This window comes from Oxyura jamaicensis, chromosome 2 (genome assembly GCF_011077185.1).
Source record: "Oxyura jamaicensis isolate SHBP4307 breed ruddy duck chromosome 2, BPBGC_Ojam_1.0, whole genome shotgun sequence".
In the NCBI taxonomy this organism is placed as follows: Eukaryota; Metazoa; Chordata; class Aves; order Anseriformes; family Anatidae; genus Oxyura; species Oxyura jamaicensis.
The window spans coordinates 43,681,878-43,709,705 of NC_048894.1; the positions used below are offsets into that span (position 1 = coordinate 43,681,878).

Below are 27,828 nucleotides of genomic sequence, written 5' to 3' on the forward strand. Positions count from 1 at the left end.
TGATGAGAGAGTATCTTTTCAAAAGTAATCTTTGAAATGAAGACGTAATTAAGTTTTAAGGCTTCTAAGAGAGATCTGTGAAGACTTGTTCAAGACCTCCGAAGATACCTCCAAAGGCAGTAAGGTCTCCATGGCTGTTAGAGGGCTGGCCACCCAGGTAGCATCACCAAGAACAACCACATCTCTTCGGAAAGCCCTACCTATAGCACATGGCCCCATGGCCAACCCGTGACCAGATGAATGGAGATTACTAGGCAAGAGGAGGGAAATGCAGATATGGAAACACACAGATAAAAGCTTGATTCAAGTACCACTAGATGTAATCTGGGATGAATTCATCTTTCTATTTGTGATCTTCTTGATGTTTCTTAAAACGTTTGTAGTTTCTATTTTCATGCCGTGTTTTCCTCAGCTTTTTATGTACCTGTATGTTTAATTTAAATCATGCCTCATACCAACACTTCGAGTAGAAGCTTTAAGTAGTTTTTAGAAGTCTCTTGTCCAGATGCGTATTAGGCTGATGAATTTAGGCTGATAAATTTGTTGGAGATGGATCTGGTCTCAGGTAAAAATGCAAAAATCTAGAAACTAACAGCCATAACAGAGAACATTTTTTTTTTTCTTCTAAAGCATTACAAAGCTGTCAATTCCAATACATGAGTCTTTGAATATTAATGTATTAATACACAAGTCAGCAACAAGGTACCCCGTATTTGCTGCTTGAGATACCAATGACAATTGTCAATTACAATAACAATAACAAAAATTACAATGACAATGACAATGGGTATTTCAGTTGCCAATTTTTAATTTTATTTATTTTTGGCCAGGAAGGTGTCAGACCAGCAGGGCCTCTTGGTCCACCCACTTTTCACCATTTCAAAATTGAGATAGGAGATTTTGGACTTCTGCACAGATTTCTGGCCAAAACCAGAACGTATGTACATCCTGATTTACAGCACAGCTTATTTTTACTCCAAAATCTGTCATTTCAGGACAGCAGAGATCTGGGCAGTAAAAACACATGTGCAAACACACGTGCTTTTAAAGTTTGACTCGTTAATTTTTCTGGTAGCACAGGGCCTAAGAGACCCAGCTCTTACAGACTATCACCTCACTGTTCCAGGCATCATGCAAATACAGTCCAAGCCAAGATTCCTTCTTGCTGAAAGCTTTGTAAACTGGTTAGTTGTATTTAAATTAAAGCTTCGTGACCTTTACAGAAAGGTCTCACAAGCCCAAAGATTAAACAGAGAAGAATATGCACGCGATCACGCAATACACCAACGGCCCTGTGTTTAAATACCACCCATTAGAGAGATTGTCCATTTTGATAGCATCACCCAGGAATCTGCCCTTACTTGAAGTGCACAAAATTGCACCAGAGAATTGGCTCATAAGACCATGAACTGTTACCTCCTCAACACTGCTACAAAACCAGAACATTTCAGAATGGCCACTCCTCACTTTTTTATTTATATTTTTTAATGGGCCAGGTTCTTCAGACCACTCCACCAGGGAGGTCGCTGCAACTGGATCTGCTCCCCAGAGCTGCGTAGGCAGTCCTGATGAAGGCAGCATTAACTCACCCTTGGTAGCTCTGCGCCAACATTACCTTTGCAGATCCCTGCTAGCAAGGTGAGGCACAAATCATGTGGATTCTCCGCAGTGCTCCTCTAGCTACAGATTAATGAGAGAAACCAAATTAATGCTATCTGCAGTGCTCCCCATCAAGCACTTTCCAGTATTTTTATTTAACTGTGAAATTTATGGATTTACATTTACTCTTAAAACATTGATTTATTTTATTTTTGAGCATTCTTCATGTAGAAGTCACAGCTCCAGCTTGATGGACTGTCTGAAATCCATGCAGGTGGAAAACTGCAGTCATCTATGCCCTTAGATTACAAAACAATCACAAGTCAAAAACAGCCTAGAACTATGACCCACTGACTTAATGAACTAGAAACATGACATTAAAAAACCAACCCCGAAGGAGAGGTTCCCAGGAGCATGACAAACTGATGGGTAAAATAATGTGCGGGTTGGACAAAGTGCTATCAAGGAAATGCCTTGATCTTGAACTGTGGCTGTCAGATCACAGGGCGGTCTTGAGGGAGGACATCAGATTCTCATCCCATCGCTGCTTCTAGTAAATGGTCCCAGAATATCCAGTTACAGGCTGAGGGTGTACACAGCTACCATAGGCATGAGCTGACTGCTCAGCTATGGCCCTACAACAACCAAACAGCAAAGCAGATGATTAAAGAGAATTAATCAAAAAGAAATTAAAGCTGACTGTGATCTTAAGCTACATCAAATTGCCTTTTGTTCTTCACAGCAGCTAGGTGGGGATGTTGGAAACGAATTAACAAGAAGATTATAACCCTGCTCTTTTATCTAACCTCAACGTTAAACATCATTTCACATTGCTGTTGCAGCCAGCACATCTTCGGCACAAACGTTGGTCTCTACCACGGTTCCAAAAACTTTTTATCTCTGCTGTTGAAACCCAAAAGAAGCTTGCAAGGGGGTTAGCAGCTCAGCATGGGGGGAGTGGTGCTATAGTTGGCACAACCCACAGCATAGATAGAGCCAATCTAAACCTGTTCTCTTAACACATTAGAAAAAGCAAGTGTTCAAAAAATATTTCAACTTATCAACGTATGGAGTCACACAAACCCCAAAAGCTATGGAAACAAGATTGCAAGGAGACTTTCAGAATGTAAAAGCTAGCAAGAAAATATTAAATTTCAGCTCTACTAAATAAAATATTGTCAAAGCCTTTTTTTTTTTTTTAAACATTACTGAGATCACAATCAATCAGTCTGGCTACTTAGACATACAGTGCCCCATCAGAGGATTTAGCAAAAATGAAGTACTAAATTATTCAGTATTTAAGCAATCGTGTAAGGAATATGTAGCTGTAAAGGACAAGCTGCAAAAGAAGAGTATTTTTCTGCTACTTCAATATATACTACAACAGGGCCTTCCAGGTAAAAATCTAAACATTTTTTTCCACGCACAGAATTGAAATCCCCATTTAGCCTTAAATCTAAGTCAAATTTTTCCTGTATTTATATGCAAGAGAAGAGCACAACCTGTATCTCTGAAATTAACTTATTATTTTTACTGCATTTACAGCTATGCTCTCTCACAGCTGTGTTGCATTTGATTTTTATTTATTTATTTTAAGCCTCCTCTGTTACAAATTCCCACACTCTTATGCTCATAAAGAAATACTAGGGAAGTGTTGTCTTTGGATCCGTGTACTATAGACAAACAGTATTTGTGTAGGCCCAAGGAATCACAAAAATAACCCTGTTTAGCTGCACACTGTATTCTCAGAATGTCAATTTTAAATGAGCTTTAAAATGTCACCATTTCCTCAAAAGGGCGTACATTTTACAAAAGGGTGTACATTTTAGCTAAAATGTACACAAACTAGATCAGAACCATTAATGTTCTGCAAGAAAAGCTCTGATGCATTTTGAAATATGCTTAAATACATCAGCTCTAACCTTCTGCGCTATTTACCATTTTAAGTCTTTTTCAAGATTCACAATCAACATTTTGAATGTCTTGCAGAACGTGAATACAAGCCAATCAGTCCCTGAAAGCGTATCACAGCAATTAATAGGCAGAATAGCAGTGACCAGATGGGTATTATTTCACTTATTTCATACAATTTTTATATATAGCTCAGAGAATCAAAATTGCATATTAAAAGCTGTTAAAACACATGTAGGAAACTTTAACACTGGAATTCATACAGAACCGATACCATAAAATGTTAAGCATACACCTGACAAAATGGAAACTGATGTTTGCCACTGCACGCATCTCCAGATCAAAGTATTAAACAGCATCAAAATAACACATTAAAAGTGATTTTAATTTATTTTTCTTAAGTCCCCGTGTCTTTTATTCTAGCACTGAACCTTTGAATTTCCTTCTGGCAACTGCAATAAAACAATAAACCTTTCTGAGAGGTTGAATGACATGATCTGGGCATCGTGGTTTATTAACTCATGACGGATGACCAGCACACGCTTCAAGTCTTTGATCACTGGGAAAGATTTTTACTTCTCTTTCAAACGTTTATTGCAAATTTCTAAACAGGAGGAGGAGAACTCAAATTAAGCCAAACATTAATGACCGAAACAGCAAGACATCAACTCCACCTAATTTAATATTAGAATTTGTTTTTAAAACAAACACTTCTTGAAACTTCATACTGAGCATGTTTTCAGTTGTTGGTCACAGAGCAAGCAGGAATTCTGTACCAAAAAACAGCACGGTAGATGTTAATACTCATTTAAAACTATCACCACAACGAGCTGATAGCATACAGTCTGTTGAGCAGAATGCGAGGTGTTCTGCCCCATTTAAAAGCAGGTCAAAGTTTCAAATTCCCATTTCCACTCTGTCATTGTGATGAAAGGCTTTCAGAATTCTAGCCCCCTTTTTCTCCCCCTCATTAAAATACTGTAACATAAAATATAATTCTGACAGATTTAAACCATACACAGCTACCTAAATGGACAAGTCTGCTACTTTCAGGACAGTGTTCAAAATAAATCAAACTTGTCAAAAATAAAATAATACCTATAACATGCACATTAAGTTCAGTTTTTCCCCACTGCTTTTCTACATATATTTAAGAAAAAAGGTTGTGAGGACAGTACGTCTGTAAACTCAACGGTTCTGCAGTAAAATTGAACTACAGAAAGCGTGCTATAAAATAATTCAGCTAAGATACAGACCACCTTACAATGTTGAATTACTGAACTAGAAAGAATCTGAATTTTTGCGGTTGCTCAATTTTTGAGCAGCTTTTAGAGACTGTAGCGTGCAGCCCCTTTCTCTGGGAGGACAGCAGCAGAACTGTGACTGGCTTATTGCACAAACCCAAGAACTCAGCCAGGCAGTGAGCATCCAAGGAGCAGGCTGCCAGCCTTCTGGGGGCTGACACGTTTTGTCAGAGGATTTTAGCTACTTGCCTGCTAGACGGAATGGTGAGACTCATCTATTCCAGACTGGAAGCGTCTAATTGCAATTATTTTCATTACTTCCACATTTGAACTCCATCACCCCATTCCCTCTCGCCAGTCCTTGCCTACTCCTATCACTGCGCCAGGCGGGGGTCCTGACAGACCCTTTAGACTTGCTGGAAGATCCCACATTATTTCATAAGGGCTCTTTACAGCTTACATCTCCTTCCCCAGCCAGCTCTAGCTGCCTTCTTTAAGACTCAAAGAGAAGGTCCTTAATTCTAGTCACTGCTTTTCTTTGACATTAATGTCAGCCCTCACTCAGTCCCTAGCGGGTTTCCTGTCACAATCACATCAGGATCTTGATCGAGACTTCTAACCTTCCCTCATCAAACATGTTCTCTCTTCTATAGAGAAATTGAAGAGCTGCTTCTTGCCTGAATGCCTGTAAAGGGGCATTCAATTCAAGGAAGAAAAAGAAAATTGCTACGCAGCTTGTATTACCAAAGCCGCCCTACTTTCAAAGAGCTACTGGGAGTATCGCGAAGCTACAGGTGACAGGACTGGCTCATTTGCTTAGTTCAACTGGGACACAAACATTATTGTCAATACTAGGTGGAGGAAGGGAAAGTAACGTGCAATAGAAATTAACTGTTTAGTCAGAAGAAACTATCAACCGAACCTTACCACCGATACAGGAATTGCTAAAAATGTGGCTGAACTAAAGGCCCAAGCACCTCCAGTTCTGCCTCTCCATTTTAAAACAGACGTGTTTAAGATCACAGTGTTGTTTTTTTGTTAAGTTTGCAACATCATAATTCGAAATTGAACCTTTCAGCTGAAGAACCAGGGAACCCCAACACCTACCTTCCTCAGTACGGATGTAAATGTAAGGCAGGTAAACATCAAACAAATCCTTTTTTTTTTTTTTTTTTTTTTGCTAGTTGTTACAGGTCAAGTCCATATAGAACATTAAGCTGTTGGATTCTCCTCAAAGGATATTTTGCAAAGAAGTAACCCAGATACAAAATACATCTTGGCATGTATTACAATGAAAAAGTGTTGACAAATTCACACACTTTCATTTTGTTTAAACAATAAAGTACCAGTAAAGACACACGTTTGCTCTACAGAGCCTTACTGCAAGCTCCTCGCTCTCACTGAGAAGTACTTACACTCGCAGACAACCCCACTCAAATCAATGCTTCCCTTCCTTAGATGTCACGTTAAACTATTCAGGCACTAAGTGCTGGGAATGGGATTTGCAATCTGTTAGTAGTGTACATAAAGATGATAGTCTGTATTTGTGAGGCAAATACAGGAAAACAAAAATAGAATGACATCTCTACAGTAAGTGCAGACAGTACAACTGGTGTATTTTGAAATTCTAAGGCAACAATATTGGACCAGCATATGAAACGGTACTATAGAGACCAAGTTAATGTACTGCTTTCTTCTGCAGAGTAGAAGTAATGACTTTTTATTTTAATTCATTAAGAGGTAGCAATATGAAATGCCAATATTGCCACCAGATAACTTATAATACTCAATTTCTGCATTAAAAAAAATCCGTTAAGGTGATACGTAGTGTCTGCTTTGAGTAGTATACTCTATATTCAAGGAAGTCTGTCTGGCAATATTCGTGTGTATTAAAAACACACATGCACATTTTGCAGACTTGCGATTTAATACCTTTTCACCGTTAACTACAAAAATGCAGTTTGACAACTGCTTTCATACACTGGGACTCCTACAGTAGTACAGAGAACGTACAGATGCCTTACCTAGAACTTGCAATACTGTGCATTGTGCAAATTGTCTAGGACTCCAATCCTTTCTGAGCAGCAGTTAGAAGAAAATTTGAGGGTTGAGTACGGATATCAAAATACAGATTTAAATAATTTACTCTTAAAAACATTCATATTTATAGCCTCTTACAGAAAATAAACAATTCATCTGATTATCAGATATGTCCTCAGCTTTTCCAGTTCCAAGGTATACACAGGTCTCCATCCTGCAGCACAGAGTAGAAGTGTGAAATGCAAAGGTGCATGCCTTGTAGGTACGGTAACGATTCTTCCAGCAGTCGCTTACAGCAATCTATCATCTGTGCACTGGAAACGCTGGGTTCCTTATACAGCCGATCCAAAGAAAATTTTTCAGTGGAAGCACCAATTAGCTCTTTTTCGGTAATCATCATCCTAGCAAATGAAGACAACATACAGAGACAAAATTAGAGCTTTTAAAAATCATTAACTTAAACCAAACTTGAAATAAGTACATTTACAGATTATACACATGTAAACAAAGGTAACACTTCTTCATGTACAGGTATGGTACAGCTGTAATTTTTGTGCAGGTCAATACCCACATCTGCCTCAGAAGCTAAACTGCATATTCTTCCACGACCATCGGCAACACCATGCCTACACACTTGAAAGCCTGCATCATTATTATTTTTTGCTAACAAGGTAATCGGAAAATCCTGTGAGGCTCTGTGTTTAATGAAGGCATGGAAGCACTCAAATAACCTCGAAAGTATGAAGTTTAAGAATAAAACTGTGTTAGTAACTACTCTGTCTTCTTAAGGACAGTACTCTGCAGGGCGTCAAAATGAATAGATGACAGGTACAGTCACTTGATGTGTATTAAATGTGTTAATAGCTTACTAATTGTAGGAAGTATACAGAGTAATCAATTCATAGCTTGCAGATGATTATTTCCATTCACTCCAAACAAAGAGTAGTAAGACAGACCACATGGCAAATTCAAGCTCCTCCAAGTTAATTTGCAGAATTAAGATCACTGAAACTGTGGATTATATGATGCAGATTCAGATGGATTCAGCAGGACTTACTAGCTCAGGCACTGTGCCACATTCGCATAGCTATACATCTTTCAGAACCAGCTTGGTTGTAAGAACAGCACCACTGCTGCCCTACAACTTGGACTCTGAGCTAACAGGCCTCTGTGCTGAACCTGGAAATGCAGGACTGGAATGTGTTGCTGCAGTTGTGCTGCACCTGCATCAGCTTGGGTACTGGCTAGGTCTGACAGTGCAGATGCAGAGGTGGGATGACTCTGTACCTGCTTGGTGAGGCTCCGTATTCCAGAAGGGATGAAGCTGGACACTACCACAAAAAGGCAGAGTTGACAGACATGGAGCAAGCCTGCCCACTCCACTGAGCCTATCTGCACCACTCTCCTGAGCACATTCTCTAATACCCATGAGCCAAGCTTTCCTGTTCTGCGAAACCCCATGCTCCCTTGAAGGATATAAAGTCAGCAGCACGTAATGAGAACCACAGGCTTATTTTTAGTCACTTCCACAAGGAGGCTTATACCTTTACCACAATACGAAACAGATACTTTCTGAAAGTGAGGAAGTGGATTCATACTAGAAGACTGACATTGTCCACACAGGTAACACAATTTTGTAGAACAGCAATGTCCAAACTCTCCAGTGCTTCAGGTCATATAGAATTCCAGCTACGCTATGCCATTTACTACATGTAGAACATTCACCTGCATGTGCAAAGTATATCCAGTACATCTCAAGATATTCCTTTATTTCTGATCCCCTTTACAAACGCAGGAGGCTAAGGAGCGTCAGAAGTACAGAAAGGATTCTGTTTGAGGAACCATTAAAAGGAAAAAGGAGTTTTCAGCTTCAATAAAAGGACACTAACAGAGACATATGACATACCCACACACAAAAAGAGGAGGTGATAAATACAGAGTGACTGTTTTGTATTACCTACAGCCTAAGAACAAGAAGGCAAATGAAATCATCAGGCCATGGTCTATAAAATAAAGAATACCTCTTCCCTCTTTCAATATACATGTGGTAAACCTAATTCAACTCTGCAATTTGCTGCCATAGGATATTCTGAAGCCACAAAGTGTAAGCTGGCTCAAAAAATAATTAGACAATTAAGAAGGGAATAAAGATATAGTGAATCCTTTTAACATGAGATAACACTTCCAGCTTCAAGTACTTAGTCAAGTACAGACTGTTAGAAACTGGAGAGGAGTACAGAGTAAAAAGAACACCATAATTTTGCCCCATTCACATAGCCTTTCCATAAGCTAACAGATGATGGGGTTTCAACAGACCTTTGATATGACCGAGTATAGCTGTTCTCAACTATTTCATACAAACCAGCAATCATCCAACACACAGAAGAGCTGAGATATTTAGCTTGCCTCTTACATTGTTACAACACAGCTGCTTATACTCTGAGGGGAGCCCCACGGTTCTTTCACTGTTAACCTAAAGATGTCATTATTCCTGGATGAGCTTCTTTATGATGTGGGGTAACATGAGGGTTTTGGGGGGAGTGAGTTACCAGATGCAAAGGCATACATTTGCTACAACATCCCTCCCAACCTCTAGAGACAACACTTTTCCAGCTGTCACATACAGAAAGCTGGATAGAGAGCTATTCAACGGTTATCACTGGCAAAAATAACCAACCCTTCATAGCTGTGCTTGGATTATGGAAAAACTCCAAAGAACCTCCATGCTTTACCGAAGTCCTCCCAGATGAGTCCTCCCAAGGAATGAGATCTTAACAGAGCTAAAACCATAAAAGCTTTCGGTAAGGCTTATGCCTAAACTAACCTTCATAAAACTAGCTGGAGCTTATAAATCATAGATATGCTTATGACAAAGCGTGAGGTTTCAGCAATTCATTAAAACTTTTGAAAGCAGAAAGATAAACTTGCAGTAACAACCTGTAAAAGGATAGTAACACCCAGTTATCCATCACAGTGTTTTATTCAAAATAAAATCAGTATCTCTACGTCACACTCTTCTCAATCCTCAAAGACACATAGGACATACAAGGTCAACAACAAAAATTGCAAGTGTGCTGGATATTACATGTTAAGGACTTAATATTAGGTGCAGGTACTGAGACTCTCTATAGTCACTCTCATCTCACAAGCAAGTGAAAAAGTACCAAGGAGGTATTTTTTTCCATCATTCTATCCCTCGTTTTTCTCTTTCCCTTATTATGTGCTACCTACTCTTTCCCTCATCTAACTGTGGAACAACTAGAAACAATAATTCTCCAGTCAGTCTCAGCTGTTTTTAATTTTATAGTTTTCTTGTTGCAATTTAAGTAACATTAGTAGAAGTACGTTGCTTTTCTTAACTCTATAGAAACGGATTCTTTGTTAAAAAAACAAAACTCTTCTTCTGCGATGTCATTAAAAAAATGTCTTGTAGGCAAGGATCTTCTATTTCTGAATAAAGTACAACTACTTCTACCAGCTGAAGGATGGGCATTTTTTAACAACTGTTTGTGTTCACAGAACACTTAAAAGTTTAACTCAGTAAAGCAGGCAAGTACAGTTTTACTTTAGAGACAGAATTTGGTTTTCCACCAGAAGAGCACAAATACTTTCTTCAAAGTTCTACTACAGCTACAAGTAGACAAAGATTTTCATAAGCTGAATGTACTGAGTCATATAAACACTTACTCTTCCTTTCTTTTCAGGTTCTCTCTTGCTTCCTGTGCTTTGGCAACAATAAACCATTGAAGCGTTGCTGGATCACAGACTGTTGGGATAGTAAAATGTCCAAATTCATGTAAGCTTGGTGTATATCTATCACTGGAATGAAACATGATGGAAATAAAAACCAAGGTATTTTTTTCATATAAGTATTGACATGAATTACTTTCAGAATGAATTCTAACTATGAGCAAGAGTATCACTAAAACATATTCAGAATAGCTGGTAAAAAATTAATTAAGTTTGGCTTATGAGAATATAGAAGTATCATACATAAACCTTTTCATTACTTTTCATAAGCAACTCAGTCAAAAAACATCAAAAATATATACATAATTACCTTTACATGTAACTACGTGTTATTCTGACAGCACAAAACCTTTTATCGGTGGAGTTACTCTTTACATGAGAGAGCAACTGGAATGTATGGAGCTCTGCCTTGGGGTGGATGAGTGAGTTGAAAGGTAAGGATAAAAGGGCAGGCTAACATGGGTGACTCCACTGTGGGTGTTTACCACAGGCCACCTGGTCAGGAAGAGGAAGTCACCAAGACTTCTACAGACAGCTGGAGGTAGCCTCACAATTACAGGCCCCAGTTCTCCTCGGAGACTTCAACCACCCTGATATCTGCTGGAAAGACAACACAGCTGGACACAAACAGCCCAGGAAGTTCCTTCAGAGCACTGATGACAATTGATCTGTGGGTGGTGCATGAGCCAACGAGGAGAGGTATGCTGCTGGACCTTGTTACTAACAAAAGACAAGTTGGAGACGTAAAGCTTGGTGGCAGCCTTGGCTGCAGTGGCCAAGAGATGGGGGCAGTTCAGGATCCTGTGTGGAAGAAGTAAGACAAGGAGTAGGATTGCAACTCTGGACATCAGGAGTGCAAACTTTGACCTCTTCAGGAACCTACTTGGAGGAATCCCATTGGTTAGGGCCCTAGAAGGAAGGTGGGTCAAAGAGAGCTGGTTAATATCCAGGTGTAACTTCCTCCATGCTCAAGATTGGTTCATTCCTATGAGTAAAAAGCCAAGCAAAGGGGGCAGGAGACCCTCACGGATGAGCAAGGAGCTCTCGGCAAAACTCAGAAGAAGGAAGTACACACAATGTGGAAAAAGGGGCAGGCAACTTGGAAGGAATATAGGAATGCTGTCAGGGTATGCAAAGAGAAAGCCTAAGGCCCATTTCATTTGGAATTAAATCTGACAAGGGATGTCAAGAACAAGAAGATGGGCTTCTTCAAATACATGAGTAGCAAGAGGAAGACTTGGGAACCCTGGAGAGAAGACAGAAAGTCTATAGAAAGATTTTCCCTTAGCTGAGAAGGACAAGGTTAGAGATCATTTAGGCAAACCTGATATCCACCAGTCCATAGACCTGGATGGGATACACCCATGAGTGCTGAGGGAGATGGCTGATGTTATTGCCAGGCCACTCTCCATCATGTTTGAAAAGTCACAGGGAACAGGAATGGTGCCTGGAGACTGGAAGAAAGCCAGGGTCACTCCATTCTTCACAAAGTGCAAGGAGGATGACCCAGGAAACTACAGGCCAGTCAGCCTCACCTCCATCCCTGGAAAGGTGAAGGCACAGCTCGTCCTGATGTTGTACCTAAGCATGGGGAAGAAAGAAGGTGATCGGGAGCAGTCAGCATGGATTCATGAAGGGGGGAATTGTGCTTAGCCGATCTGATAGCCCTCTAAGATGGAATGCCTGATGGGTAGATGAGTGGAAGGCAGCTGGGTGGATATTGTCTACCCTGACTTCAGAAAGGCTTTTGACATGATCTTCCACAACGTCCTCGTAAGTAAGCTCAGGAAGCATGAGTTAGATGAGTGGACGAGTGAGGTGGACTGAGAACTCGCTGGATGGCAGAGCTCAGAGGGTTGTGATCAGTGGTACAGAGTCTAGTGGGAGGCCAGTAGCTAGTGGTGTCCCCCAGGGGTTAGTACTGGGTCCAGTCTTGTTCAACTTATTTATCAGTGACCTGGATGAAGGGACAGATTGCGGTCCTAGCAAGTTTCCTGATAATACAGAACTGGGAGGAGTGGCTGATACACCAGAGGGCTGTGCTGCCATTCAGTGGGACCTGGACAGGCTGGAGAGTTGGATAGACAGCAACCTCATGAAGTTCAACAAAGGCAAGTGCAGGGTCCTGCACCTAGGGAGGAACAACCCCACACATCAGCGCAGGTTGGGTTGAACCTGCTGAAATGCAGCTCTGTGGAGGGGGACCTGGGAGTCCAGGTAGATGACAAGTTAACCATGAGCCAGCAACGTGCCCTTGTGGCCAAGAAGGCCAATGGTATCCTTAGGATGCATTAGGAAGAGTGTTGCCAGCAGGTTGAGAGGTGATCCTCCCACTAATCTCAGCCCTTGGTGAGGTCACACCTGGAGTACTGTGTCTAGTTCTGGTCTCCCCAGAACAAGAGAGACATGGAGCTCCTGGAGACAGAACAGCAGAGGGCTACAAAGGTGATCAAAGGACTGAAGCATCTGTCATATAAGAAGAGGCTGAGAGAGATAGCCTGTTCATCCTGGAGAAAAAGAAGTCTGAGAAGAGATCTTATCAATGTAAATAAGTATCTTAAGGAAGGATGTCAAGATGATGGGGCCATACTCTTTGCAGTGGTGACCAGTGACAAGACAAGAAGCAATGAGCACAAACTGAAACACAGGAAGTTCCAACTGAATATAAGGAAAAAACTTATTTACTGTGAGGGTGATAGAACACTGGAACAGGTTGCTCAGAGGTTGTGGAGTCTCCTTCTCTGGAGATATTTAAAACCCATCTGGATGTGAATCTGGTGCAATGTGCTCTAGATGACCCTGCCTGAGCAGGGGGGTTGGACTAGATCTCCAGTGATCACTTCCAACCTCAACCATTCTGTGACTTAAACCAGCACAACACTGTAAGATAAAAACTCTAACTTTGACTCTTGATTAAAACATGCAGAATGTCTTTCAGTCTGACTCCTTCTGAAACCAGAAAAAGGCACACAAAACCTTGATAAATAAAACAACTGACATCATGAAAATCTACATTTAGTTTTCTTCTTAGCTGAAGCAATAATCAGTGTAACAAAAAAAAACAACAACAACACAACAACAGTAAAAGCTCTAAAAGAAACCTTCCCTATAAATACCTACCTTTCTAGAATCATTTGCAAGCCTCGCAGACTGTGAGGATGAAAACGTAGCCTACTGTCAAGTAATTTATTATAGAAAGAGTCCAGTGTCTCGTAGTACTCTTCTAGTGTCAACAGGGGTTGCAGCTCTTCTATGTATATAACTTGTATGCCGCCCAGCAGTTGGCTTATCCGATCTTCCAAAAACAGCAGCCTTTTCTGAAGTTTATAATAATTTGGCAGTCTTTCAAAAATCTGTGCAGGCACACACACAAACATTTCCTATGTTACACAGAACACTGCAATTGTAAGAAATTAAAAAAATAACAAGAAACTTAAAAAGGAGACACTGAACAGTGTGAACATATGACCCAACGGAAAAATTAATCAAAGAATGTAAGAAATCAGAAATATCACATATATACATTTTGGTACAAGATGTAACAGAAAAGGTTTGTAAGTATTTTCAATATTTACACTATAAAGGCACCAAAAGGCCATAACAAGATAGATGGATGTCCTTTATCTCTCTATCTATGGAAATTAATACTCTCAGATCCCTAAACAATTATAATTTAAGGCCTATATAAAATGTTTATCACCACAGTTACAGCGGTAGAGGTATTCCACATACTGTCAATAAGTGGTTTTGACAGACTGATTTATATCAGTTCTAAAAAAAAGGCAAAGAGTCTCTGCTGCTGCAACAAGCTCTTTCTAAGGATTTGGTTGATAACATAGTTTGTCTGGAGTTTGAGGGGAGGGAAGGATGAGGCCTCTGATTTACAAATCTACACCAGAAAAGATTAAGAAACGTTCAGAATTGTGAGTCAAGACACAGAAGGTAGGTGACAGGGCGAAGGCTTGAACAGGGAAGAAAGTGAAATGGGAAAGTTCATAGTAGTCACTTCCTACCACCCACCCAATTATTACTAGAATGCAGCTTTTCATACAAAAAAAATACTGCCACTGTTCTGAAATTGTTCCAATCTCTCTAGAAATGACAGAGTAGTAGAATCCAAGCAGCTTTTGGCATAACTTCCATTGGCTCAGCATTTGCATTTCTTGTATGGAAAACCTGCAAAAATCCTCTAGGTATCATTATCTATGATAAACCATTTTACGGAGTGACGTGAACACTATGCTATTACTTCCTCTTTTTTAATAATTCCTAAATAAAGCACTAGAACCTAGGAATACTTCCTAAAATGGGTTAGAATGAGACAAAAGTATCTACTCTCTAAAAAAAAAACAAGTAGCTAACCAATCTCATGAAGATCTTCATCAACTTTTTCTGTGTATCATTTAATCTTCAGTGCACTTTGAAATAAAAAGCCCTTGTTTTCAGGTTTGAATACAGACCTCTTTGACTTCCAAAGCAAATACAATCACCACAAGTTTGTTTTGCATAACAAATTAGTTTGATTTACATCTAATCAGGAATACAACTGGTTTGTTAGCAGAAGCAGCAGTAAAGATCTGATAGAGATTGTTAGTAAGAATACATCACAGGATTAAATTTGGGATGCAATATACACACTTATGCTAAACATAGCAGCTGCGTTATTTCCTTTAAATTACTCATCAGTGATCTGCAGCAATTAATATTTTGGTTCCAGTTTAAAAAAGGATGTCATAGCAGACAGTATCGCTTGCTTTGAAATCTTACTTTGGTCCAGTGATGGTGAACATCCATGGTCCCCAGCATTATGTGGCCTGCCGCACTCATACCCGAACGGTCTGTGAACACCACTGTGCGCCCTGAAGATTGAAGAAAGCTCTTTACTAAGTTTGGTTATTGTAATTATTCCCACAATTATTTAAGGTTTAACTATGTCACTAGTATGTCACAAGCAACAGATTTTCACAGCACAGAAATAAACAGGTGCTTTCCTTCTGCTCAAAATCTGAAAAAGTGATTCTTGAAATCTGCTTACAGGATTTTTCCATACCAACCTCAACTAGCTTATATTTTCCCAGTTTAAACAGGTAGATTTGATAGATTTTTAATTAACCAGACTTTTTCTTACAAAGACAGTTCTTAAAGAAAATTGCAGCAGACAGTATCTTCAAAGAATCTGTACAAATAATATATACCCAAAGTAATATATGTTGTGTACTTCAAGTATGTGGAAAAGGTTGGTCAAAGAACTATTAGCACAATCATTCAACGCTATTTCCACAAAGCTCTCTGCAGCATTCAAGCCATCAGGAATGCCTTTGTATTAGGTTTTTTACTGGTTTGATTTTAAGAAAGAATAAAAGCAACATAAAAGTCTAATGCTATTTTTAAGTGTAGTACAAAGATTCTCAAGTATTCTTGAGGGTAATAGCACAGGCAACTATTTATCAAAATAAGCTTCTAACAAAAGTCTTCAGCATGATGTATTAGTCTACAAGACAAGGCTTAAATAGAAGATCTGGAATGTACCAGACACCAAACCTAAAGAGTGTAAAAACCAAAACCAAATAAAACCACTTAACTTCACTGCCATAAAACAATAGATGACAATTTCTGTGTTATGCAGCATTGACGTTACATGGTTGGAACTGTCTAAAATCACTAAATCAAATGCTGCATGCCGAACCAGCTGTAAGTTGAAGTAATGCTACTAGTAACTCCACAACAACTACTTCTTGAGATCAAAAGGGCAGATGTTGTCTTTGTAATGAATCATACTGGACAACTGTAAAAAGGGAGCATCATTCCAACATCTTTGATGTTAAGCTCCACAAGAACTACAAGGATGAGACTGAAATAATTAGGGATCTCTAAGACAGGAAAAAATAGACAAAAGAATAAAACATAATGGCTTCCAATTATGAGACCAGCTATTACTCTTCAAGAGTCTAGATGGAAAAGGCAGCTAATTATGTTGAAAACGTACCTAGGGGAAGAAAAAAAGCTTCTCTTGAACCCACCTCTCTACCTAGTCCAAAATACTTCAGAGCGAGCAACACTGACTTCAAGACATGTAGTCCATCCTCTTACCCAAAGGCAGGACCAACTGTACTTTTAGGTACTCACAATTATTTGTCCAGTATATTATTAAAAACATTTGAAAAATGGAGACTACAACAGGGTCACAGGACAGACCTCTCTAGCACTTTACATCTTTACCATGCTTAGGTAAAGAAACTAATTTGAAATTTGATACAGTTTATACTTATTGTCCTATTAACTCTGTCTTCTGACGAATGATTAAGTGAACCCTCAAATGAAAGCCACTCAAAACTGAGTATCTGAAAATAGGCAAAAAATGTGGAGCTACAATTATAGCAAACTACTGCCAAGGCCAAACAGCTGTATCAAAAGAACAGTATGTCAGATTTACAGAATATTTTATTTTTTCATGAGAAGAGACTTCATTGTATTTTATTGAACACACATGATAAGAGAAGCTAATACGATTTTAAAGGGATTCTCGTAAGTCCTCCTTATATTGACTGTTTAGAGAACAACTAGTATTTTTGTCTTAAATCTACCATGAGTAACAACCTGTCACTACCCACTATCCTTTCAAAGACACAGTCTGGATTTTTTGCATTTGTTTTTAATACTTAGTCTTGTGCCTTCACCTCACTTCTCTTGCATTTATCAAGCAAAAAAGCTTAGTGTAGAGAATACACTGTAAGGAAGGGTCACTAAAAACAGCCAGTAGCTTAAAATGTAACATCTCACCAGCTTTTCAGTAAGCCTGCAAGTGTTTTGGCAGTTATCAAAAGCACTCATGAAAAATACCACAGCTCCCTTGTCACAGAAGAGTCATGCTAACCTCTGAATCAATACTCTATTGAGATATATGAAACAAGTGGTGGAAATATACCTTTAACATTCTTTAATACTTCAGGTCTCTGTTGGACTAAGCGACCTAGACTGTGCAGTTGGCTACAGCGATGAGCAATACCCCAGCTTCTCTGCCACCTGGATAAAAACACAAATGAGAGCATTTCATTTTCAGCTTTATATATATAAAAAACAAACAAACAATAACAACAACAACAGAAAACACACACACACACACAAAAACAAAACCAACCAACCAAACAAAAACACAAAACAACAACACACAAGCTGAGATACAGACAAGAACCTTACAACTCAAATGACTCAAAGTAACACTTCTTCGACAGTAATAAAAGCAAAGACCTATCGAAAAGCTGTCCATGTCATGCTATTTGAAGAGATAAAAGTCTAAATAAAATTTCACAATCTCTCTTGAAATAAGTGCCAAGAACGATATGGGATAAAAACAGATAAGAGTAAACTTGTCTAAGAAAAATAAATATAAAAGCTGGTGGACAGAACAGAATTTGAAAATTAAACTTCTTGCCCAATAAGAAGGGGGGTTATTAAGTAAATAGCAACATACTAGCCAGGATTTGGTTCACTCATGTGGCATGCAGTTTCTGTTTGCACACTGTGTAATGTTTGTCTAGAGCAGCAAATATTGTATATAGAGGAAGCTGTCTTTTAAGTTCCTACCTCAGAATATCATGATTCTAGCAGTAAGTTACTATTTTATTTTTTTAAACCTTATTTTCGAGTGGAGTAGGTTTTGTTTCTATAATATCATCTTTGTTAAACCACTCAGTAGCCAGGTGTTATATTAGTGACTTTAATAAATGTAGTTTTGACATCTCTTCCCATCAGGCAGAAGAGACAAGCTATTAATTAAATTTCGAAAAGTGTTTAAATTAAAAAGTTGTCAGTATATCAAAAAACAATGTTTTTCATCTTTGGAAAAATCATTGGATGATATTGAACTGTCTCAACATGGGAAACTGGCATTCCAGTATTGTGCTGCACCTGGCTGGGATGGATTTCCTTATCTTCATAGCAGCCCTGTGCTTTGGATTTTTGACGAAGACCAAGGACAACACGCTGATGTTTTGGCTACTGCTGTGCAGTGCTGGCACAGCACTGAGGTTCTTTTTCTTCCACTCTGCCCACATTGGGGAGCAGACTGGGGATGGGTAGGACACTGGTGACTCCAAATGACTAGAGGGACGTGGCCATTCCTGGTTATGGCATTTGTCTTCCCAAGCAACCATTATGAGTGCTGAGGTCCTGCGCTCCAGGAAGTGGCTAAACACCTGCCTGTCGATGGGAAGCACTGAATTAATTCCTCATTTTGCTTTGCTGTACACACAGCTTTGATTCATTTCACTTATTAAACTTTTATCTTGATCCACAGATCTCACTTTTCCTCTTCCTATTCTCTTCCTCCAATCCCACTGGTGGTCTGTGAGTGAGCAGCTGCCTGCATGCTTAGCTTATTTACTGTTACCCAACAATATCATTTTGGCTTTCAGCAGCACCAGACAAGGATATAAAAAGGTGGATTACAGGTTGTATCTTGTCTCCAGCTGTCCTAAACTTATACATGGAATAAAGCTAACAATCTCATTTAACCTCTGAACACCGGCATTAGGCTGGAGGATCACAAATAGTAGCTTCCTATTAATACGCTTATTTTTCAGATTCCTGATACTTGAATTCTTTTCTAAATGATGGAAGGCTAATACAACTCCTGGAAGACTCCTAACTCCTCAAAACATAGCAAACCCATGTATTTAGTTACAAGTGTTAGGTCTTTCGGGGCAGATTGTAACAGGGAACTTTTGTCCTGCTACAATTCTTCTGGAGAAATCTTACTCAATGCAATAACAGTATCATACATGAAATACAGCTGCTTTGCCAGAATAGGCCTTTGAAACTCATGGCAGGGTATTACAAACTGCCTTGCTTTGGCTGTCTTAAGGCAAGTCCAATGGAGGTCATTTATTACCTGATATCAGAGAGCTGGAGTTGATGAGAAAGTTCAAATTTTAGACGTTCAAGTTCTTTTCTAAGTGGCAAACTCTTCTTTAGCTTTTTAACTGCACTTGCTTCATTATCATCTAGCCAGGATCTAAAAAAAAAAAAAAAAAGGAAAAAAGTAGAATGCTGAATTGAATTTTCTCCCTCATACAAACTGCACATCTAACTGAATTTTTACTGTTAACATTGTATTTTATTTCAAGTTACAAGGTAAAGGGATTTTTTCTTTTTAAAGCAGAGGTCAGAAACTGAAAGCACTAACCACTTCCATTAAAATATTTACAAAGGTAAACCTGGTGCAGTCTATCTTCAAGGGGACTAAGCAATCAGATTGAACGGAAAGACTTTGACAATGTTAAAACTATAAAACTTTGAGAGATGTGAAAGGTGTAGAGCAGCAGATTAGTGCTATTTATTTCGGGGAGCTGCTTCAGACGTCAGTGCTTTAATGAAAGAAGTTCCCAATCGTCTGTCTTTAATAGATAAATTATCCTAATAGACTGTCAAATAAAGGAGGTGGTACTCAGGGCCAAGTTACACAACTCTTACAGAGCTGGAATGAGCACAGATTATACAGGTCAAAGTTTTACCGTTCTTTTGTCAGTAATCACAACCCTGGAAACACGACTTACGGAGCACATCTAAGGCCTTGAATAAACAGTTCATTCTATTTTTAGGAGAAAGCTACTCTTTAAGAGATTTAGCCTTGGCTGATAGCATGAGCTTATTCTCACACACTCATTTTACAAACGAATACTTCAATTCTTATAAAGTACTCTAAGGGAATAAAGCAAACAAAAAAAGGAGCCCAGCGCCAAATGGCTAGGTATTAAAACCAGACTGTTAATAGATAACTGTGTGTGTGTGTCATTTCTTGTAAATGTGTAAAAATAAGTAAAAATGTTGTATACTTGCTAAATCCCAGTTAAATGTTTTACAGTAGCATGTAGTATAGTGATTTTCTTTGTGAAATGCTAGGGTAGGATAATGGGTATTTTTTGCTCAGAAGATATTACCACCATAATGCTGCGCTTATTTCAAATGACAGAAGAGTCTCATTGTTACAAAAAAAAGTTTTTGATCCACTGACTTTAACCCTTCCCCCAAAAGGAGCACATACAAATAGAGCTTATGAACAACCAAGTTCTAAATCATAACATGCTGCATATAACACAGGTTTAGTATTTGTAACTGATGGTACCCTGAGATGCACAATGCTATGCCATCTGGCATTCTGACCTTAATTTTCATGTATTACCTCCTTTCACGTATTATTAGGTTACAAAAATAAAATCAAATACAAGCCTTACATACGTTAAAGTAGTTTCCACTCTTTGGGCTTGTTCTAGGTCTTCCTCAGGATCCTTGAATCCAGTAAATGAATAGTAAGTTTTATCCCATTTGATCGGTCTGTTCAGGGTGCTTTTTGCTTCCTTGTGGGGCTGAGAGTTCACACTCAAACTCTGAACATGCTCCGTAGATAAACTGCAGGAGTTGAGAATATCTAATACTGTGCTCAGGAGATCCCTGGTATGTAGTGTAAAACTGACAGCTCGAAACCCTACAAAACACAATTACCATTATTTAATTAAATTGCATTACTTTAACTGCATTCACATTTATCTAATCTTAAAAGCGCTAAAACAAAGATGTGCATAGGCAGAAATTATGACATTGTTTTTTCAATATTCACTGCAAAATTCAAAGCAGTTTAACCTTTACAGTCGTGTCTCCAGACCAATAAACATTTTAAAGTATCTGAATCATTGGACATATCGGAAACCTAGCCTATACAAGAAAATATAATTTTGCTTTAGCAGTGGCAGTCCAACAAAGAATTCATATTGTTTCTGATCATCAATTTGCATGGAATTTGCACTTACACACTGGCTAAAACTAAGGTCCAGTAGTTAAATGATTGGACTAACTGCCCAATAAGAAAAAAAAGCCAGTACTGCAGTCAAAAGCAGAACGCTGCCAACAGTTCAACTGGCATAAATAGACTGCACATACTGCTACTATTTTCCTGAAACACAGTTATGATTTTCTTTTCTGGCACTAGGGTCCCTCACAATTTGCTCAAGTTTTTGACTAGCAGAATACAGAACATAAAACTCATCTGTTAGATAAGGCATTCTGGTTCATCAGAGACGAATTCGTAAAACAAAATTAATCAAAACCTATATTCCAAACCTGGCAACATTGAAGTCTCAAAGCTAAGAGAACATGTGGTAAATTAAAGCTTCAGATATTACATACGACATCTGCTTTCAGAAGAAATTCCTGCTGATCCTACAGGCACCCTGATATTGAGTACTACATATTGTCTGCAAAACAAGGACCCCGCCGTTCTTCAAATTAAACATAAATAACATATTTAAAGCACAACAATTATCACTTGCATCAAACTGTGGTTTTTTATTCCATCATACTGCAATTTGACCGCAGCCTCAAATTCTTATTCTTTTAATACTTTTAAAAGTTCAAGATGTTTAATTATTTAAGATGGTCTTAGCTGGTCTGATCTAATACATATTTTCATGGTTTGACAGTATTTTATTCAGTTGAAAAGTCATCATGACTGCACAAGGTTGCACAAGGCAAAGACTGCACAATGGTCTTTCTGAAAGAATTTTAATACAGTAAGATACATTCTGCATGATATAAAAGCACCTGAAGTACTGAAGGATTCTTGAACATTAGAAGAGTTTGGTTCTCTTTCTCTTACATAAAAAGTAAGCTGAGTTGGCTTAAAAGAGCGAAATCCTGGCTTCTGCAGATTCTCCAAGTAGCCATTTAACCTCTTCAGAGAGTTTTCATTTACTTCCTGTTAAAAAAATAACAAATTTGGCCAGTTCTCATCTAAACCTTTTTAATCTCAAATGCAAAATTAGTGTTTTTTTTTTTAAATAATGTGCCAGCTGCTCTGAACGACAGTTCATATTCTCAGCATAAATGAATAAAATTACCTTGCATGAATACACTGTATGATGTACTTACTTGTACATTCCTGTAACAGATTCCCCAAGCCCATTTTTAGAGCTTTCAAAAAAGGGTTTAAGAAAATAATCCATTGATTTCAAATATGATGCACAGCATTCCAAACAGTACTATAAATTAAATTGGAAAGATTCCATATTTTCTTTACAAAAATTAAACAGAAAACATGTCTAAAAAATATTTAAGGATCTATCCTTGCTAAAAATAAAATAAGCAGTGCATCTTTTTGTTCTTTTGTAACTGTATTCAGTTATAATGCTACCCCACCCCGAAAGCAAGGAAAACAGAACACTTCCACCCTTGATGCATGCCACTTTTACAAAGAAATCCCATTGTAAGATTTTTACCCTTTCTTTGGGATGCTGGCCAAAGAAATCTGGATGCACAGCAAAATAGAAAGGTCTGAGAGCATTGATGGCATCAGCTCCTGACAGCGTTCTTGACTGAATAATGCATTGTAGCAATATCTTCTCCAGACATAACCTAACAAAATAATAAAATGTTTATGTATGATGCAACCAATCAAGTGACAAACTGATATAAATTACATTAGAATGTGACAGAATGGAGTAAACATTCTCAATTGCAAGTATAATCATTTAAAAGTGTCATTAGAAGTCTGAGTGCTGTTTTTTTTTTTCCCCTTGGGACTCACAAAACTGCATTTATGCAGAGCAAACCTAACAGGTTCCAGACATGGTGGATGCTAATGGCTGATTAAAGACATTTAAGTACAATAACATTTTCCTCTAAAGTAGGTTCAAATGATAATTTCCCAGTCAAGTAGTTAGAATGATAAAGACTGGCTTTAGTGGTATTTTTTGCAGCTGTTCCTGAAGCTGTTCCTAAAAACCAACCCTTACATACTTTTGAACCTCCAAGTTAAAAACCCAGCCCCTCTTTTTTTTTTTTTTTTTTCCAAGCAGTGCCAAAGAGTATTAAATTTTTCCCAGAAATAATAACCACAATTCAACCAAAAAGTTCTGCATTTGTTTGAGGGTCACAGACTCATGTCAATTTTGAAACAGATTCAATCGAATTTCCCAAACATAATCCTTTATAGTAGATGTCTAGTAAGATGACAGTACTTTTTTGTCCTTTGATCTTCACTGAAAGAGAAGGACAAAAACGAATTTCAGTGGTAGGAAAAGAAGATTGTTTCAAGTAAGACCAGAAAAAAAAAGTCTAATTAAAGTTCTAAGAAGCAGAGAAAGTGCAAAAGATTGAATACCTCCAATTATGCATAAATTAGACAACAGTTCTGCAAACAGCACATTTGTGTAACAGAAGACTGAAATGGAAGAAAAAACAAGTTCTGAATTAAAGACCACCACCATGTCCCTGCCATAGCTCAAAGCTGATATTCAAGTCAGCATACACTACAGTATATTTCAAAATGGCAATAGGCAAAGTGTGAATATCTAATAATATATTTCTCCTTTACCTGATTTCACAGGCTAAAAAATTCAACCGTCCAATTATTTCATCTGTGATTAACATTAATGTTATTTGGCAACTGAGAAAGGTAGGGATTCTGCTCTGTTAAGCAATATAATACTGTTTCACTCCTCACAGAAACATTCATTCAAACTGCAAGCCCCAGTAAGAAATATACAGAAGGTAAGAAACAAAGCTGCTTCCAATTCACATAAAGAAATAACTATATTAGTAATAGTAAGAGAGCTATTTGCTCAGCATCCTATACCAAAAAATCATCCTTGGACACAGAAAGACATGAGACTGTTTCTGACTGCTCTCCTTAATTAAAACCCACCCCCAAAAATAACTAACTCTGTGCTCAGAAAGTATTTCTCATACTGGCAGATGAAACAGCCGAGTTGCTAAACTGATGCTGTGACCCTTACTTTACCTTTCTGCTGTCAACCTTTCGAGCTCTTCAATTAGAAACATAAAAGCAGTTAAAGCTAATGGTTTCTGCCTTTAAGAGGAAGGCAAATATTGAATTAGCAGGTCTTAAAAGTCAGCTTGCTGAAAACAGGAAAAGATTGTGTAGAGAAGTGGAAGGAAAACCTGTAACATAAGAAGAGTGATGAAATTTCCAACTGCTATGACTAAAGTTAATTTTTGTGAGTGCGATTCAAGTGGAAGACAAATGTCTGTCATTTATTACTGGCAAACATTTCTATCTCCTTGCTGGACACATCTGAGGAAGACTCTAAGACTAGTCATGGCTATAGCTCACAATCCTACTCAAAAGAGCAAGGGATGGTGAAGTACTATGGCAATAGCATGTTTTTAATGGAGAGCAAAAGCTCTCAATAACAAGAACGTGCCAGAGGTGCTCAGTGACAGAGGAAAAAAACCTCTGCCTGCCCTGGCAAGAAAGGAAACCAAGCACACCAGATGGAAAGTCCACTTGGAAAAAAGAAGGAAGGGGATCAGTTCTCTCTTCACCTTGTTTGTACACTGTATCCCACATTTACCCTCCAGCCACATTGCGTGCTGCTTCCAGTAGTTTGGGGAAAAGTTCCGACGCACCTGGAAATTACTAATCATTTCCATCTGCTATTCTACAAGAAAATTGTCCAAGTATGGACAACTTCAGTGCACTTGTTTTATATCTAAACAACTCTGTCATGCTAGTAGGAAGGCTCAGGATGCCAGCCAAAAGTCTATTTTGAACTTGCTTAAAAGAGAAACGCTCAAAGGCCAAAATTAGTCTGCGTGACAGAAGGAAGAATTCATTCACTGAAAATGAAAGACAGAACTCTGAGGCATCCTTCAAGTGAAGTGACAAAATATATGAATTGAAATGAATTTAGGGAGAGAAAATGCAAGGAAGATGCTTATGGCTTCTTTCAGAAGGGGGAACAGATTGTTCTGGGAGCTTTGTGCTGATTTGAAGAGCAGAGAAAGGCTTCATGTTCAAATCAAGGTCATAACCACTTCGAGGGCAACCGTCTCCACTCCGTGAAAGATGTGAAACACAATCTCTCTTAGAATATATTATGCAATCGTACTCTAGGGCAGATTTAATTTATTAATTCCCTTCAGCTTTCTTTTTACTTTTTCTTCACATCTCCCTGAAGTTAAACTTTTTGCACTGAAAAGCTTTGTTAAATTAAGCTCACTACTACAGATATATTCACTGATTTTTAAACACTGAGCTTTAATAACTCAGTTATACAGTAACATATTGGATACTGTATTCAGGTTCAGAATACCACCTTCTCATAATTAAGCTATTTTCAAGGCCTTGCTTTGTTTAGAGCCTTTTTAGCATCTTGCTTGAGGACAAGCACATAGCTTTTGGGGATTTTCAACTCTGGATGCTCTGTTGATAGCTTCAAGCTGTACAGGTGAAAAAGGCAAAGAAAAAGGGATTAAACAAAAAATACCCCATCAATGTTACATACATGGGAGTCATAAGCAAACTTTTAAACACATGCTAATTAAGTCACCAACCCGCCTTACCTTCTCACGACTCTGAAGCAGCAAAACATCTCAACGACTCAATGCTCAAGAAAGCTTTTGGCCATCCATTCACTTAAAAAAAATAAAATAAAATAAAAAGTCCTGTTTAGTAGTGGACATGAGCATATACCAGTATTTCTCTAAATCTTGGGAGGTAACTTGTAAAGTCAGAATAGCAGTACAAAATTGAGAAATCACACAAAAAAAGTTTCACAGAGAACAGTTTCCTGTTTTCTCTGCAAACAGACTGCAAGGAGTCTAACAAACATCAAGAGTTTCTACTGTGCTTTGATTAGAAAATGAATATTTAAAGATTTTCTAGCTAGGGGAAAAAAATGGAAAAGAATCTGCATTGCAAGTGCTTCACATTTCTCTAGATGTTCAGTTTTTGTCATAAGTACGGAAAATAAAAAAAATAAAGCTTTTCAGGAGTTAGCACATACCAGTTAATAGAATTCCAGGTTATTTTTCACTCCCCTAAGTCCACAACTTTCAAACAAGAGACAGGATTTTAAAACTTACATGCCAAGTGTTTTATTGGACCATGGCATAAAACCAAAGGGAAGGACTGTTATGCAATAACGCCTGTTAGTCTTTTGAAAAGTTTGCTGGCATTCACAAAAGTTAATCAGCATTTTCTGCCAGGGAGAAGAGCTGTTTCTGGACTATGCCTCTGTGAATTGAGCGTTTTCTAACAGGAGGTAAAACGTTTAGCCCGTCAGACCACAGCCACGCACCTAATTACTGGGGATTAAGATCCGCATGGGCAACGTTTCCTTGTATGTTTTCAGTGCACGTTTAAAAATACTTTATTTAAAAAAACCTTGTTTTTTATACTGCTCGTAAGAGTGAGCACCCCAGGCGTGCTAGTTGGAAGCACCTGGGCTGAGCCATTTTTGGAGAAACACCACCCTAGCTCCAGCGGAGCGTGGAAGTTACTTTGACCGTTTTGCAAAACAGCTGAAGTTTGAGAAGTGCATCTTGCTAAAATAATATAGTTTATTAAGGCTGTATTATCACATGGGGGTAGAGGCAAAATATGCTGAGCTAAGATTTCCCCATTTTTTTTGAATTGTCTTCTGATTATCCTCCAGGTGAGCGAGACAATGGTCCTTCCATTTCTTAGTGTCCGTAGCAATGGTATTAAGCGGGAACCTGCCCCAGGTGCACGGACAGGCTCTCTGGTGCTGGGACAGCTTTCTCCCTGTAAGTTTAGCTCCAGTTATTTGGACAGAGGATGGAAAAAAAAAAAAAAACAACAAAAAAACAGAACCTCCCTAATCTGCGCCGACACTTTATATAACCAGACAAAAGCATCATTGTTTCTGCTTCAACCGCTCCAGTAACTGCTCAGAAAGCCTTCTGCTCCTCGTTAAAGCCTCAGGCTCCCGAGGGAGCTGCACCCGCTGGGCACCTCAGAAGCACGGAGCCCCCCCCGCCACGCCGCAGCCCCCCGAGCAGGACACCGGGGGTCGCCGCCACCCCCCGCGTGGGGGCTTACCTGCGCCTGGCTCCTCGGGCAGCCTGCGGAGAGCCGGCAACGAGCACGGGGCGAGGCGGCCCGGCTGTCGCTGCCCGAGCAGCCCCGGCCCTGCCCGCCCGGCCCGGCCGCACGGCGCCCCCCGCTCCTGCCCCTGCCCGCCCGCCGGGGCCCGGCCCCCATCGCCCGGCGCAGCCCCGGCCCCGGAAACGGCGCCAGGGGGCGGGGCCCGGCGGCCGCCCAGGGGGTTCCCGCGGAGGGTGGGAGCAGCGCATGCGCAGCGCGGCGGCGCTGAGGGGCGGCGATGGCTGCCCCGCCTCCGGGGGGGAGGAGAAGGGAAACGCCTCCTTTTGGCTGTTGGTTTTGAGTAAAAAAGCACTGAAAACAAACAGAACAAGCGGTTTTGTTCCACAAAACCAGAATGGTGTGAAATTTGGTGGTGGCACT

The 27,828-nt window shown here is 39.2% G+C and overlaps 1 protein-coding gene and 1 long non-coding RNA gene across 3 annotated transcripts; both read right to left on the reverse strand.

The window, feature by feature from the left end:
- Positions 1–407: 407 nt before the first annotated feature.
- LOC118162083 lies at positions 408–901 on the reverse strand. The gene is made up of 2 exons (XR_004748283.1): positions 844–901; positions 408–588 (listed from the first exon to the last, which is right to left on the reverse strand). It is a non-coding gene; the product is annotated as an uncharacterized LOC118162083 (long non-coding RNA).
- A 5,576-nt stretch (positions 902–6,477) lies between these two features.
- Positions 6,478–27,587, reverse strand: TCAIM (T cell activation inhibitor, mitochondrial). 2 transcript variants are annotated; one of them, XM_035318034.1, is made up of 12 exons: positions 27,403–27,587; positions 26,981–27,105; positions 25,902–25,976; positions 22,814–22,949; positions 22,140–22,293; positions 20,781–21,027; positions 19,435–19,557; positions 17,470–17,567; positions 15,312–15,403; positions 13,665–13,897; positions 10,482–10,613; positions 6,478–7,195 (listed from the first exon to the last, which is right to left on the reverse strand). In XM_035318034.1, the coding sequence occupies exons 3-12, from the start codon at positions 25,928–25,930 to the stop codon at positions 6,970–6,972; spliced, it is 1,470 nt and encodes a 489-aa protein (XP_035173925.1). In that variant the 5' UTR covers positions 25,931–25,976; positions 26,981–27,105; positions 27,403–27,587; the 3' UTR covers positions 6,478–6,969. The 2 variants fall into 2 exon arrangements, with proteins under 2 accessions (XP_035173925.1, XP_035173924.1); XM_035318033.1 differs by lacking the exon at positions 26,981–27,105 and having other exon boundaries at positions 25,902–25,973.
- Positions 27,588–27,828: the final 241 nt, after the last annotated feature.

Bases quoted from the DNA above. Each gene is read 5' to 3' on its own strand.
- TCAIM (XM_035318033.1), bottom strand. From the start codon at position 25,930: ATGTTTTGCTGCTTCAGAGTCGTGAGAAG. The intron at 22,950-25,901 runs GTAAGGCGGGTT...TTATTTTGTTAG, and splicing joins TGCTTCAGAGTCGTGAGAAG to GTTATGTCTGGAGAAGATAT. The intron at 22,294-22,813 runs GTAAAAATCTTA...TTTTTTTAACAG, and splicing joins GCCAGCATCCCAAAGAAAGG to GAAGTAAATGAAAACTCTCT.